A 16,299-nucleotide genomic window follows, 5' to 3' on the forward strand; every position below is an offset into this window, starting at 1 on the left:
CAACAAAAGTGGAGTTACTCTTTATTTAACACATTATCCCAAACATAGGACACAGCATGGCCACATCCAAACCTGTTCAACACATCTTGCATTTAGAACCACATGATATTCTATACTTCATTCAGTCCCCATGTTAAAAAAAAAAAAAAAAAGAACTGGGTCTGTAATTGTGTTTACAGTGCTTTTACTATGCAGCTAATAAACTGCGTATTTAGTTTGAACAGTTAGCTAGAATACAGTTATAGTTTAATTTTGAACTCTTCAAAATTAAAGTTTTTGAACCCTTTATGTAGAAATTCAGATAAAAAAAAAGTTGAACAAAGACACAGAAAACATTTATTTTGCTGTATCTTTAAAAGGTGTGAAGCTTTATTTTAATAACTAATTTGTTAGCAATAACTGCAACCATATGGTTTTTGTTTCGCATTTGAGTTATTTTGACCTATTCCTGTATACAGAAATCAATTGAATTCATGCCTCTGAGTAAGTTAGAGGCACCAACTGAATTCTCATGCTGAGGCATCCCATCAGTTTAATCGCCACCCTGCAACAACACTGACCAATAACCATTCTACCAGTGAAATCTACCCAATGACCGCTCCCTAGTAGCCATCTCCTTTCCTGCACAGAAAACTACTTCAGGCCACCACTAAATGCCACTGGCAGGAGACCCACTCTGCACTGGGATACATAAGAACCCATCTCCCAAGATCATCTAGCAGTAGCTTTCTGTAATAAATGTAAAATAAACCAAGAGTCAGTCAAGAGGTCTTATATTTAAATATACTTGTGACTTTTCTGAATGAACACAGAAGTATTCACAACATGCCCCCTCGACCCAATCCCCTCACAACTCCTACGACCTCTCTCCCCCTCCATCCTACACTCCCTCACCCACATCTTTAATCTCTCCCTCTCCTCCGGCACTTTCCCCACCCCTCTGAAACATGCACACATCACCCCCATACTTAAAAAGCCCTCCCTGGACCCCAATGACCCGAACAACCTCAGACCCATCTCCCTGCTCCCATTTACATCCAAACTCCTCGAGCACCTAGTCTACACCCGCCTAAGCTCTCACCTCAATGACAACAACCTCCTCGATCCCCTACAGTCCGGCTTCTGTCCCCTACACTCCACCAAAACTGCCTTACTCAAAACTCTCCAACGACCTGCTAACCGCCAAAGCTAATGGCCACTATTCAGTGCTCCTACTCCTTGACCTCTCTGCGGCCTTCGACACAGTCGACCACCCCCTCCTCCTCAAAAAACTACACTCCCTCGGCCTCAGAGATTCTGCTCTCTCCTGGCTCTCATCCTACCTGTCACAACGTTCATTCAGCGTTACCTATAATGCTACCACCTCCCCCTCACTCCCCCTCTCTGTTGGGGTCCCTCAAGGCTCCATCCTCGGGCCCCTTTTCTTCTCCATCTACACCTTGGCCAACTCATACACTCTCACGGCTTCAACTACCACCTATATGCCGACAACACACAAATCTATCTCTCAACCCCCCACCTCAGTCTCTGCTCAAATCACACACCTCCTGAGCGACATATCAGACTGGATGTCGCTCCACTTCCTTAAACTGAACCTCTCCAAAACAGAGTTTCTTGTCTTCCCCCCAGCCCGGACACCACCCCCCATTGACTTCTCCATCACATCCAACAACGCCACCATCAAACCCACCCCGCAGGCCAGAGTACTTGGTGTCATTCTGGACTCCAACCTATCCTTCCAGCCCCAAGTCCAATCTTTAACAAGCTCGTGCAGACTCCACCTCCGCAACATCGCCAAAATCCGCACGTTCCTAACCCCAGAAACCACTAAACAGGTCATCCACTCCCTCATCATATCACGACTCGACTACTGCAACTCCCTCCTCACTGGCCTGCCTCGCTGCTGGCTATCCCCGCTTCAGTCAATCCTGAATACGGCAGCCAGACTCATTCACCTTTCCAACCGCTCCATCTCCGCCACCCCCCTCTGCCAATCCCTCCACTGGCTTCCAATTGCGCAACGGATCAAATTCAAAATCCTAACACTGACGTACAAAGCCGTCCACCACACTGCCCCGAACTACATCACTGACCTAATATCCAAGTACCACCCAGCACGCACACTCTGCTCCTCACAAGACCTCCTTCTCTCTAGTTCCCTGGTCTCCTCCTCCTATGCCCGCCTCCAGGACTTCTCCAGGGTGTCACCCATCCTCTGGAACTCCCTGCCCCAACCCATCAGATTATCACCTACTCTCCTCTCCTTTAGGTGCACCCTGAAAACCCATCTCTTCAGGGAAGCCTACCCCACCCCCTGCTAACTTGCCGACCTCCTCCACTCTTCCTACCACTCCATCCCCCACAGCTATCTCCTCCTGTGCCACCATCCCCTCCCTCCTAGATTGTAAACTCGAAAGAGCAGGGCCCTCAATCCCCTCATGTTTTGCATTGTATTGTTCTGTCACATGTTCTGTCCCCCTTTGTAATGTACAGCGCTGAGCGAACTATTGGCGCTTTATAAATACTGTATAATAATAATATTCAGGGTGAGTGCACTGAAGGGATAGTGAAGAAAGACAGGCTTATTTTCTTAACCATACATTACAGAGTTAATAATCATGACTACTTGAGTTATGCTGCCACCTTCAGGTGAATGGACACTGCCCCCCCCCCCCCCCCCAAAAAAAAAAAAGGCAGGTAACCCCATGCAGGCATTATTCCTCTTAGCTTAGCTAAGCCTGTTTTGTGCTAGGGTCTGAAGATAGGGGATGCTTCCCTATGTCTGTCTGAAGATCACTTTTTTGTTATTGTTTCTACATCTCATAGCCTGTTCCTTATGTCCCTACTGGGGCAGAGGTAGGCTCCATCTTGACTTGTCACTAAAGCCTGTAGGGATGGGTACCCAAAACCCCACATGCAGGAGCAAGGATGGCTTATAATGTCTGCTGTTCAGCGCTTGACCCTGTAAGCAGCAATCTCTGGTGTACACAGTACCAGAGGGCCACACTGGGAGGGTGTACCACACATTCAGGACAGTAGTTCTTGATGGGAGCAGTCCGTGCAGAGTGCCTGCTGTGACGGGGGATGTTTGGACCTGAAATGGCTCTTCAACATTTACTGGTGTGTGCCTCTTTGTATATGGAGATGTGATGTTCCCCCCTTAGCAGCGTCCTCTGAGTATTTGAAAGCTTTCAGGTAATTGGGTGTAGTGATTCCACTATGGAGTGGCAATTAGCAATGGCACTGCGTGAGAGTGGAGTGATGATTGTGATTACATTATGCAGACCTGCATATGTGCCATTAGGTTCTGGTTCCACACCGTGCAGAATCCATGGCTGAATCAGCACCATTTCTGCCCCCAACCCTAATTACTGCAGTGATACCTACCTCTGGGCAAAGCAAGTACCGGAGCACTTGTCACTGACACATAAGGTATTCAGATTTACATTCCTCTCAGTTGAGTGACCACTTTCATCCGGGGTAAAATGGAAGAGTGGTGGGAAGGACAACAATGAGATGGGATCCCAAATTCCTCAGGTATGGAGTTTGCCCCTGTAAAAGGCTTCCCAAAGGGTCAGATTAGATCTTAATCTCTGCCCCTGTCTGAAATCTCCTCTTTCTTTATAACGAGGAATTTTCTGTAGCCATATCTGGTATGCACTTACCTTAAAATTGAACTGAAGTCCTGCTAGAGCACTTCAGGCTGGGCCCTTTTGGAGGTATAGCTATGTAATCCATTAAAAAAGTACCTATACTGTTCAAAAACCAGCAGTACACCGTCCCACTCTGCTCTGCACATGCTCACTTGCTCTTTATTTTTTGACACTGCTGGAAATCTAGAGGCCGATCTGCTGAGAGCCTAAACGTTTACTGCTGCTCAGGGGCTCTGGGCTTCAGCAAGAAAAAAAAAAAAAAGGACTAATGCTCCAGGCAATTTACAGCACACACTAATTGTGGTAGCAAAATAATGCAATATGTATATTTCTTGCTAAAGAACATAATTTTATCACGCTGTTATGGCTAAAGTAGTACTTTACATTCACACTACTGGAAATTATCCCCTAAACCTCCTAGATTCTCACAAACTACACACATAGCACTATGGAGCGGGCAGTACCACAACACGTAGGGGGTGAGTGCTTGGGGAAGAGTAGGCATGGCTTTTACAAATTCTGAAAGCTCTAAGTGAAAAATGGTCTGGTCACCTAAGTGACATGCTACGAGCAGTAGAATAAGAGGCAGGAAAAGCACTGTCTGAAATTGTTTAATGTCATACAAAATGGCCTGAATAAATATATATGTAGCAGCAGTGCACTGAATTTATTTGCAGTATGTATTATACATGGACAAGTTAAAAATGAAAGTCACAAAAGAACACATACATATTTACATTAGTTTTTCTTTGATACAAGTCCACTGTTTCACTATAAACAATAAATGTAAAATGCTTTTTGCCATTCATACACTAGGGTTTTATGGGCAATCCACATCAAATATTGACATTTCCATCCCATAATGTAAACAAAGATCTGTCAGCAGCTGTGCTTACAAATATTGTAAAAACACCAAAAGTAAAAACACATTAAAAAAAGGAAGCCAGTCATGGAAGAAATAGATAAACAATTGCTAACGTCAAAAAATATTAGTATATTAAACCTGCAGGGTTGGCTTGACAGACTGCACACTGAGTCCCGACACCATCGGCATAAGGAATTCTAAATTTCATGATCTACTCACTTATTCTAGTTCAGTGACTTAAAATGCATAAAATGGCCATTGGATCAGCAGGAAAGTCAGTTCACTGCCATTTACAGGCGTTCAGCAATGGCAGGCTGCCTATATATAACCAGACAGGTTCACTTTAATTTTGATAGGTAAGAAGGTAATGAATGTCCATGACACATGCTGAAAGACTTGAGCGCTCCATAGCTTTCCATTCGAAAAACTAGAATATCTTCAACAGTCATGGTGTGAACAGTGTGACAGGGCTCCAGCGGCTGTTCAGGGTCCCTATTCCAATGCTTATTCCAAACCCAATTGTAATGTTTGAAGGCAGCCAGGTTCATTGACTGAGTTCTCTACCACAACTAGTTAAGGCTATTGAGAAATCTGGCATGTTCCTCTCCTCTTGGTAGCAGTGTTTCCCCTCCAATTTTTGGACCTCTTTTTTCCTATTGGCAAAAAAAAGCAAAAATAAAATTATGTGAAGGTTTTCCCAAAATATCAGAAAACAATACGTGTTTATTAAAGACATTTACTTTCTACATCATTTCTAATACTCCTTACTTGAAACCCAGAGATCCTCCCATTGGACAAGAGAAGAGCTCCATGATATTATTATTGTAGAGGATTTATATAGCGCCAACAGTTTGCGTAGCGCTTTACAATGTGGCGAACAGTACAGTTACAATACAATTGAATACAGGAGGAATCAGAGCTTACAACCTAAAAGGGGAGGGTCAAATGATACAAAAAGGTAATAACTGGGTAACTGGAGGGAGCCGATGGAGAAAATACAGGTACAGTTGTTAGGTTAAGGCAGGATAGGCTTCTCTGAAGAGAAAAGTTTTCAGGGATGGTCTAAAAGTGGACAGAGGAGGACAGGGCTTAAAATTTCAAGTCCTGAGCTACTAGCCAGGCCTTAAGAGTTACTCTCCACCAACAAACACACAAACAGAGATACCTGTGTACACACGCGCACATGCACGCACATGTACGCACACACATGTACGCACGCACATGCACGCACATGCACGTACCCACATGCACGTACCCACATGCACGCACATGCACGTACCCACATGCACGCACATGCACGTACCCACATGCACGCACCCACATGCACGTACCCACATGCACGCACCCACATGCACGTACCCACATGCACGCACCCACATGCACGTACCCACATGCACGCACATGCACGCACCCACATGCACGTACCCACATGCACGCACATGCACGTACACACACGCACGCACATGCACGTACACACACGCACGCACATGCACGTACACACACGCACGCACATGTACGTACACACACGCACGTACATACATGCACACACGTACGTAAATACATGCACACACGTACGTAAATACATGCACACACGTACGTAAATACATGCACACACGTACGTAAATACATGCACACACGTACGTAAATACATGCACACACATACGTACATATGCACACACGTACGCGCACACACACACACATGTACATGCATACACAGAACCCTATAAAAAGTTGCATTACTTCGTTGTTCACTCACAGATCCAGGTACTGCACTCTAGGGGGAGGCAGATAGCACAGTACACGCCCCTTCCTTTGCTTTCACTGCGCTCAGCTATGGAGCAGTCTGACAGCTCCCAGTGCCAATGACAGATCCGGCCTGAGCTCCGAGACTGCTCAGCAAGACGGCCCTGGGGGACAAACTCGCCCCACCATAATTTCAACTCGCCATTGGTGAGCAGGCAAGTGGAATTTCAAGGCCTGGAGTAGGAGATAGTTGGACAGATTGGGGTAGGGAATTCCATAGGATTGAAGCGGCTCGAGAGAAGTATGGGAGGAAGTGACAAGGGAACTAGAGAGCATGAGGTCTTGGGAGGAATGAAGAGTGCGATTTGGTTGCTATTTTGAGACTAGGTTAGTGTTGTAGCTAGGGGAAGAGTAATGGATGGCTTTGTAATTTGTGGTTAGTATTTTGATTTTAATTTGTTGGGTGAGTGGTAGCTAATAGAGAGAATGGCAAAGAGGGGTAGCAGACAGTGAACGGTTGGTAAGGTGGATGAGTCTGGCGGCAGCATTCATGATGGACTGGAGGGGAAATAGCCTATGTAAAGGTAAGTCAATGAGGAAGGATTTGCAATAGTCGAGGCAAGAGATGACCTGGGAGTGAATTAGGAGCTTTTTGGTGTCATTGGTTAGGAAGAGGCATATTCAGGAGATGTTGTGAAGGTTGAGACGGCAAGCTTTGGAAAATGATTGGATGTGGAACTGAAAAGAGAGTTCAGAGTCCAGGATTACACCTAGAACCCTGGCATGCAGGGACGGGTTGATGGTTGTGCCACTGATATTGACAGAGAAGTCAGGGGAAGTCACGTGGGGGAGGAAATATTAGCTCGGTTTTGGATAGATTGAGTGTGAGGAAGTGGTGTGACATCCAGGATGATATGTCAGTCAGTAAGTTAGTGCTCCACGAGGAGACAGATGTGAGCTGAGGGGTCGAGAGATAGCTTTGGGTGTCATCAGCGTGGAAATTATATTAAAAGCCATGGGAGGCCATCAGGTGATCCAGGGAGGAGGTGTAGATTAAGAATAGGAGAGGTACAAGAACAGGACCTTGGGGGACCCCCAATGGAAAAAGGAAGAGGAGAAAGTAGAATTGCAAGTGATCCCTGAAGGTGTGGTGGGATAGGTAGGATGAGAACCAACGAAGAGCAAGTCATGGCTACGAAGGGAGTACATTTTTCTGAGGAGGAGCGGGTAGTAAACCATATCAAAGGCAGCTGAGAGGTCCAGAGGTAGGAGTACAAAATAGTGTCCATTGGTTTTTGCGGTTACTAAATCAATTGTGAGTTTTGAGGGCGAAATCCAGACTGAAGGGGATCGTGAAAGTTATTCTTGATGAGGTGGTTGCTCAGTTGGTTATAGACTAGACCAGGGCTTGAAATTTCCACTCGCCTGCTCGCATTGGCGAGTGGAAATTATGGTGGGGTCGAGAGTGTCCCTCAGGGCCGTCTTGCTGAGCAGGCTCGGAACTCAGGGCCGGATCTATCACTTGCACTGGGAGCCGTCAGACTGCTTAATAGTTGAGCAAAATGAAAGCAAAGGAAGAAGTGTGTGCTGTGCTCTCTGCCTCCCCCTAGAGTGCAGTACCCGGCTCTGTGAGTGAAGGTAACGATATACTGCAAAGTTTTATAGGGCTGTGTGCGCGCATTTGTGTGCGTAGGTACACGTGTCTGTGCATACATACACGTGTGTGTGTACATGTATGTGTGTGTGTACATGTATGTGTACGTGTGTGTGTACACGTGTCTCTGTGCGTGTGTACGTCTGTGCGTGTGTGTACGTCTGTGCGTGTGTGTACGTGTCTGTGTGCGTGTATGTACGTGTCTGTATGTAAACCTACATGTATGGGTGGTTTGGTCAGGTTCAGGATTATGTGGTTATTATGGGTGGTAGAGTATGGGGCATTTGAGTTACTGCTGGGTTGGATAGAAGGTAGGATATGCTTGGTAGAGTGATGGTTTTGAAAGTGAAAGTTTATGGGGGGTTATGGTTGTATGCGGTACATGGTCTAAGTATGATGGAGTGTTTAGGGGGACATTGGAGGCCCTGATGTAATGTGGGGGGACTCCGGGGACCCTGATGTAATGTGGGTAACATTTAACAGTGTAATTTCATGAAATAATTTACAAGGGCATGTTTAGGGGCGGAATTAGTGGTGTAGCAGGGTAGGGGTTTGGTGGGGCAACTGGTGGCGAGTAACTCTTAAGGCGTGGCTAGTAGCTCAGGACTTGACATTTTAAGCCCTGGACTAGGCAATCCAGGAGTTTGGAGGAAAAGGGCAGCAAGGAGATGGTTGTTAGGATTAGTGGGAACCAAGGAAGGCTTTTTAACTATGGGGGTGACTAGTGCATGTTTTAGAGTATTGGGAAAGGTGCCAGAAGAGAGGAGGAGATTGAAGATGTGAAGTTAGAGATTGTAGGATACAGCCAGAGGGTGACTGCAGTATTTGAGAGGGAATAGAGTCCAGGGGACAGGTGGTTAGCTGGGCGTTCGAAAGGAGTTTAGCAATCTCATCTGTAGTAGCAGGGTAGTGTTGAGTGTACTTGTGGATATGGGGTGTCAAGTGTGGGAGTTATCTGTAGAGTGGAGATTTCATTGCAATTGCACCGATTTTATTTTTAAAGTGATTGGTGATCTCCTGGGCAGTGAGTGAGTTAGTTGGTGGAGCAGTGGAGGACAAAGAAGAGAATTAAATAAGTAGAGAAGAGTTGACAGGGACTGGATGAGAAGGTGTTCATGAGTGATGAAATCTTTCTGCTTGGCAGTGTGGAGGCAAGAGCTGTATTTTTGGAGGGCAGTTTTATATTTTTTGAACCAGGGGCGGACTGACAATTAATGGGGCCCCCGGGCAATAGGGGATGATGGGGCCCCTGTGTCCTCACCCAAACTCAAACCACACCCAAAAAAGCCTATGAAAAAGGTAACAGGGGCATTTCATGGGGCCCCCTACTGACCCTGGGCCATCGGGCACTGCCCGAGTTCCAAAATGGTCAGTCCGCCCCTGGGTTGAACTATTTGTGAGACTTAGTCTTACACCACAGACGCTCAAGAGTGCAGCTGCATTTGAGATTTCTGGTATTGTTAGCCAGAGTTGTGGGAGTCAGGGCCTGATTTTGTGTGCAGTGAGAGGGCATGTACCCATTGTTTCAGGTCAAATGAGGAGGTTAGACTAAGACATTTAGAAGTAGCAGGAGTGTTAGTATTAACAGGGATGTTGAAAAGGCTGAGAATGATTGTGGGAATTTCAGGAGAAAGTACGGTAGCCAGGCACAGAAGTCATCAAGGAAAGTTGTTAACATTCCAGGGGGCTGGTAGATGACAGCAATTCTTAAAGAAACTGGAGAAAATAGACTTACACAGTGAGATTTGAACGATGAGGGAGGAGAGTGAAGAACCTGAAAGATTCTCTGTGGGAAGAGGATTCCTACTCCACCTCCTTTGCATCCACTGGGTCTGGGGGAGTGAGCCCAGAGAGGACCACTGTGGGAGAGTAAAGCAGGAGAAGCCCACACACCTCTGTTGGCTATAATACCATATTGCATCAAGCAATGAAGCACTGTTAACAGTTCTGAGGACCAGGGGCCTAAATATCCACAACAGTGGTCTCGAAAACTGTGGCCCTTTGCTTGTTTTTATCCGGCTCTTGGGGCACTTTTCTTTCCACTGATGGAAAACACAATTTTTCGCACTGATACCAACAATGGGGAATAATTCCTGTTCCTGACAACAATCGGGCACCATTTCTTTCACTTGCACCAACAGCGGGGCACTATAACTCCCAATGGCACCAATGTTGGGGCACTTCTCCTTCCCCCCCTAATGCCTAAGATTCACTGTTTCACAGTCCGGCCCGTTTGAAGGACAGTAAACTGCTTAGAAGTTTGGAGACCCCTGATCTACAACAAACTGACTACTTTGGACCATTTACAGTTTGAAGCCCCCACATTTTCCAATTCACATAGACAGAATGGAGCTGCTATGTACAGCCAGTAATCACCCTTCAACATTTGCATCCTGGAAAATAACTATAAAACATAGCTGAAAATATATATAACATTTGATCAAGTACACCCACCTTAAGCATGCCATCTCTTTCCCATTTGAACAACCCGCAGGTGCTAGTGGAGATAAAAATACAAAAACACAACCAATTAGCTCTGGATGTTTCCATTACAACTAAATAAGTTTAATTAACACAATCCAGAAATTCAAAGTTGATGTGAAGCTTTAAAGGTTAAGCTCACCTTTGGACCATGTTACAGGATCCAACAGTATTTAGGGTGGGACAAAATGTTCCAGCTGCTGTGCCCTCCCCTCCCAATTCCTCTTCCCTGTGACAGTGAACAAGGACTCTCGCCCCCGCTGTCACTTTAAAAACAGCCATGTCATTCATTCACAGTTTCCTGTGAATCAATCAACTACAAGTACCATCTTCCACCACAGCAAATAGACTTGTCGTTTCAATGGGCTGCGAGGGCGCTGATGAACGCTCTTCATAGTCCACTGACATGTATTCTGCCTTTCCAACAAAAAGCCCTACAGGAGGTATGGGCTGACAGCCAGAAGACATGACTGCAGGAGCCCACAATGCACCCCCTGATCTACTGATTGCAGGTTCAATGCTTTCCAGGCTCCTGCAGGAAAAACTAACAAATTAAAGCCAAATTCCAGCTCACACTTTATAAGCAATTACAGCTGTTTATTTTCTTTTGGGATAAAGGTTCTACATGGAAAAGCTGCCAGCTGTAAATGGTTTGTCTCATCACTCCAAAAGCTACATTTGTAAAAACTTGTTCTATTTAAAAACAGACATAATGGCCAGATAACCTGGTGAAAATAAAGACAAGAAAAAAGAAAACTAGTGCAGCCATAACAACGAAGGATTGATAAGCGGCAATACAATAAATGGTTGCTTTTGTGTTTAATACTGCTTCAAGTCTAAAAAGCATCCCGCACAGAAGACATGAAAGATGGTTTGTGAGACTCATACCTGCAGTGCTTCTTGGGAAGTCTATCTAGAGAGATTGTTCTGTTACCACATGGACATTTGAAGAAACGCTTCACAGCATCATGCCAATGGAAGTCATGGTTTTCACTTACGCAGGTGTCCAGAGGTTTATAGTGAGTGTACTTGCACTGTTGATACAAATGGAAAAAATTCATGAGTTTTCTCTTCCACATACTATCGAGACAAATTGGCTGCACTTTAGAAAAAAAAGAAAAAAGCATTTGATTTTTAACTAGGTTTTATACATTAATGACTACTAAACATAAAAAAACGGAACTAATGCTAAAGGTGAATGCATTGCGAAACAAACAAAAACACACACACACACACACACACACACACACACAGTGTTTAGAGTTTTTTTTAATAACATATTTCAAAATTTCTATATGAATTATCCAACCGTATCTTCAGTATAAAAAGGAAAGAAAAAAAATCTTGCTGGTGCATGTTTATCCATATAGATTTTAAAATAACAAACAGCCATTATACTTACCTGCTCTGCAATGGAACAGAGTGGCCAAAAACCTCCTCCTCTGGAGTCGCCTGCTGACTATCTTGGCTCCTCCTCTTCTTGTGCTGGCTTTATCCTAAGCTGGACTGTGGGTGTCCATAGACACACAGCGCAGCTCAGCCCTGCCCCCTCACCGGATTTGATTGATAGCCACAGGAGCCAACGGCTCCTACTATTGCCTCTCTGTCCTATAAATACAGGGAGAAAGAAAAGATACACTACAGACAAAAAAATAAAACAAAAAACACACACACAAAGCAGGTCCATAAAGACATGGATTATAGAGTATGGGGCAGAGGAACTTGACTGGCCTGCACAGTCCTGACCTCAACCTGATAGCTTTCTCTATAATGAGGATAAGGTGTTCTAACAGCTTTGGTATTAATGCTGCCTTAACTTTAAGGTATGCCTGTCTTTTCTTTTTTTTTTTTTAAATATTTAAAATAAAACAAAACACAAATAAAACAAAACACCAACCAAAACACACACACACACACGGGCAGACTCGATAGACCACTCTGTCTTTTTCTGCCGTTACTTTTCTGTGTTTATCAACTGATCATAGCTCAGCCTTTTTCAACCAGGCTGCTTTGGGAAAATGCTTAAAATTGCCCAAAAATGGTCACCAAGCTGATAGGTGGAGCCTTTTGTTACACAAAGCCAAAGTTTTTTTTGTTTTTAATTTTTGTGCAGCATTGGGCACTGTGCAGTGCTTACATCCTAATAATCAATTTAATTTGTTGATAAGAAGATAATTGGTGGTTTGCCCCTCCCCTGCCCTTGGGTCGTTATCTTATGCAGGAGAGAAACAGAAGGTAAACACTGGAATGCTAGCCTGTATGGGTGTATAAAGGTGTATTTCCACCATAAAAATAAATCACCTCTAAAGTTGGGTGTCCTGTGTGTAGACTCTGCATTATGTAAACGATTCATTTCATTTTTTTTTTTAATTTTTGAATGAGATGCCTTAAGATTGTGCATGTTTTAAAGGCTGCCTTGACTGAACAGAGTTTGAGAAATAATGTCATAACGGTCATAAAAAAAACCAAAAAAAAAAAAACCGCACCAACAGTGTGAATGGGCTCGAATAAGTTTTGAGCAACTCCTTGTGACTTAAGCCATCACAAGAAAAGCAGGAAAACTGATAGATTTTTACAATCAACAAAGTGGCAGTTGTGAGGCGAGGAAATCGTATGATCTTTAGTCAGGATACTCACTGTTTTACAGGTTACTACACGACACTTTTGCTCTCTTATGCTCTTCATCTTTTCTTCCAGTTGTTCTTTCTTCACGAGAGGCTCGAAATATTGTTCCTGCAATTCTGCTTCAGCCTTAAATCAGAACAAAATCCAGTTATATCTTAGGCCAAGTTTAAGCAACAAGTGAAATCTTAGAAGCTCCAAGGAGCAGGGCCCTCCTAACCCTCTTGTATTGAACTGTAGCATTGCTGTATTGTCTCCCTTTATATTGTAAAGCACTGAGCAAACTGTTGGCGCTATATAAATCCTGTATAATAGTAAATCTGCTAATGCTCACTGGAAAGCTCACTACTTCTGTGCTAGTCAACAACCTCCAGATCTGAATTCTATGTTAAAAAAAAAACCAAAAAACAAAAAAAACACCTTTGATCTTGCGGTCATTAAATATTTACATGTATGGCTGGGCAGGAAAAAGCTTTGTCACATATGTGCAAAAATACAGTCTAGGAATACCTGGCCTGTGTCACACTAGCAATTGCATTGCTCAGAACAAGATAAACAAATAAAAAGACATTAAGGTGACATGGTGTAGTACTGTTACACCTGGGAAAGACAGTAGGTCCACTTCAAGGATTAATTTTACTAGATGTTACCTTGAATGTACTCCTAAAAGAGAAGCAGTTACCAGAGGTCTCAGCTTGTAATTTAATGCAGCACTGAAGTTTAACAAACCACTTATGTAACTTTCACCATCAGTTCCTGAGCTTAATGAGGGAAAACCCCACACAACAACAACAGAACAGTTTTGTAAAAGTGACAGTTTACCCCCTCTAAAGCCCACAGGGTGTGTCACCTGCCCTGAGCTCAGGCAGGAAAGAACATACACCCATCACTGAATGGTAAAGTTTCACTAGAATAGTTTAAGGGCGTAGATTCAGTTTCTAACATCCCTGACTGGTCATCATATTCAAAGATCCCATAAGTCATCTAAAACAGAACAAAATTAAAGCAAACTTATGACTTTTGCCTAATCTGCCAATTAAGCCTAAACGAGTTTGAAAGTTTCCATTAATAAAGCAATCCAGTCAACTTCTGAGGTCTACTATACTAAGAAACCACAGGACACAATTTCATAAATGCTAAAAATATTAAATTTCAGATTTTTGGTTTCCCTATATTCTTTACTTGGAGTACATCACAAGACACAGAGGAGGTAATCATGAATACTTGGGTTATGCTGAAACCTTCAAGTGAATGGATCATCAATTTCATAAATAGGTTGCAACACAGAGATTAACTGAAACAGGACCACCCATGTAGTAGGTTTAGAACTGGGTGAGGAACAGCCAAACTCTGCAACTAAGGAGAAGTGGAAGATAGTTTCATGTCACAGGTCTATACCATGGCAAGACTAAGCACACCAACAAGTACCAAGAGGAATTGATTTGGTTTTGAAGGCAAAGGCATTTACTATCCATTTTGGTAATAGATAAATATATTTCTAAATGGACACATACAAAAAAGAAATAAAATAATAATAATAATAATAATAGGAATCCCACTCAGACCTAATACCCATCTCAGCTCCAAAAAGTGTCAGTTTTGTAGCAAACACAAGCAACAATAACAGACAAGAGGGGAAAATCTATGTATTGTGATGTATGCCAAGAAAAGGATTTCTAGGTAAACTAAAAATCCTAGTTTCTTAATCATATATCCCAGGACACAAAGCAGTTGATATTCATAAATAGTTGTTGGAATGTCCCAAAAGCAAGGAAGAGGGGAGAGCAACCCAGAAAAAAGGCCAACACGCCAAACAGGAAAAGAAAAAAAAAAAGAAAAAAAAAAAAGAAAAAAAAAAAAAAAAAAAGGACAGGAAGTTTAATGCTGCATAGCCCAGAAAGCACCAATACCACACGTGAAATGGAGCTTCACCAGGAAAGGAGAAGCCTTGCCCTTGACACCATAGGCCTGAGAAAAAGATGACAACACAATGTCCTGATTTAAGTGGCATAAAGAAACCGCCTTGGGTGAGAAATAGGACTGGTGCCTAAACACCACCTTATCCTGGTTAAGAATCAAAAGGATTCCTTACAGGGAAACTCCACCAACTCAGATCTTGCGAGCAGAGGTAATGGCACTCAAAATGACCACCTTAAAATGTGTAATGAGCATAATGGAAACTCTCGGAAAGGATCAAGCATGTAAAACAGACACAAGACCAAGTAGAGGTCCAACAGCTGACAAAAGGGAGCCTAACCTTTGGAAACTCCTTGTGACACCCTGCACAAAGGCTTTAACCAAGGAATGAAATGAGAAGTATGAAAAAACAGCCAAGGCTGAGATCTGTTTCAATGCTGGTATTGCCTGGAATTAAATTTACAAGGTGAAGAAAGCCTTCTAGGTTTCTAGTCTTTAGGAGAACCCCTAACCCTCAAGACTTGGTTTTAATGCTGTTAAGGCCAGTAACTACAAAATAGAAAAGATGATCAGACCCTGAAACAGAAAATCTGGTCAATCTAAAGTGTAAACAGCTCATATGCAGAGAGATTTACAATGTCCATATACTGTACCATAATCTTTGTGGCCAGGCAGGTGCTATCATAATCAGTGGCATGCCCTCCACTTTTATCCACAATAGGCAAGGAAGTAACTGGAGTGGAGGCATAGCCCAGGGAAAATTGATCGCAAAGTGTCACCAAGCATCTACTGAAAATGCTTGAAGATCCCTGATGTGGGACAAGAAATCGGTCTAGTGTGTTGAATATGGATGTCAAAAGGTCCAGATCTAGTGTTCCCTGCTGTAGACAAATCTCTGTAAACACTTCAAGGAAGAGTGCATTCTCCCAGATTCTGCTTTTGACAGCTGAGAAAATCCACCTAACAATTTTCCATGGCAGGAATTAGAGAAAAGCCAGAATGGGCAATTTTACTCAAGAAAAGATCAGGTCTACTACTTTCTGAGCAGTAGGACTTCTTGGTATGTCACAGCCATAGAATTATCTAATTGCACCCTGATGGGAATCCCTCTGAAGGTAGACACACCAGTGTAGTATAGACAGAGGAATTGCTGAAGTTCCAAGATGTTGATTGGCAATTTCTGCTCCTCAGATGACCACGTTCCCTGAACTGAGAGGTTCTCCAGACCACCTCCTCAGTCCTACAGGCTGGCATCCATCATAAAGACCTTCCTGTTTACAGGAAAGAAGGATTTCTCAGTATCCAGCTTCTGCCTGGCTATCCACCAGTCCAGAGTCAACCTGGTCTTGGGAGTCAGATTCATA

General features: G+C 43.6%; 1 protein-coding gene across 2 annotated transcripts in view; it reads right to left on the bottom strand.

Annotated features, from left to right (window-relative positions):
• Window positions 1-4,248: 4,248 nt before the first annotated feature.
• MCM10 (minichromosome maintenance 10 replication initiation factor) overlaps window positions 4,249-16,299 on the bottom strand; it is a 41,739-nt gene continuing 29,688 nt past the window's right edge. Inside the window, exons 17-20 of one of the 2 annotated variants that reach the window (XM_089686203.1) lie at window positions 13,034-13,147; window positions 11,285-11,430; window positions 10,370-10,412; window positions 4,249-5,171 (exon numbers count right to left, since the gene is read on the bottom strand). In XM_089686203.1, coding sequence (XP_089542329.1) covers window positions 5,088-5,171; window positions 10,370-10,412; window positions 11,285-11,430; window positions 13,034-13,147 — 387 coding nt within the window. In that variant the 3' untranslated portion in view covers window positions 4,249-5,087. Of the gene's footprint in view, window positions 5,172-10,369; window positions 10,413-11,284; window positions 11,431-13,033; window positions 13,148-16,299 lie in introns of those variants that run through there. The other variant, XM_089686207.1, reaches the window with a different exon arrangement.

The sequence above is a fragment of the Staurois parvus genome, unplaced genomic scaffold, assembly GCF_062004578.1.
Source record: "Staurois parvus isolate SC_StPar_1 unplaced genomic scaffold, SC_StPar_1.0 ptg000019l, whole genome shotgun sequence".
NCBI lineage: Eukaryota > Metazoa > Chordata > Amphibia > Anura > Ranidae > Staurois > Staurois parvus.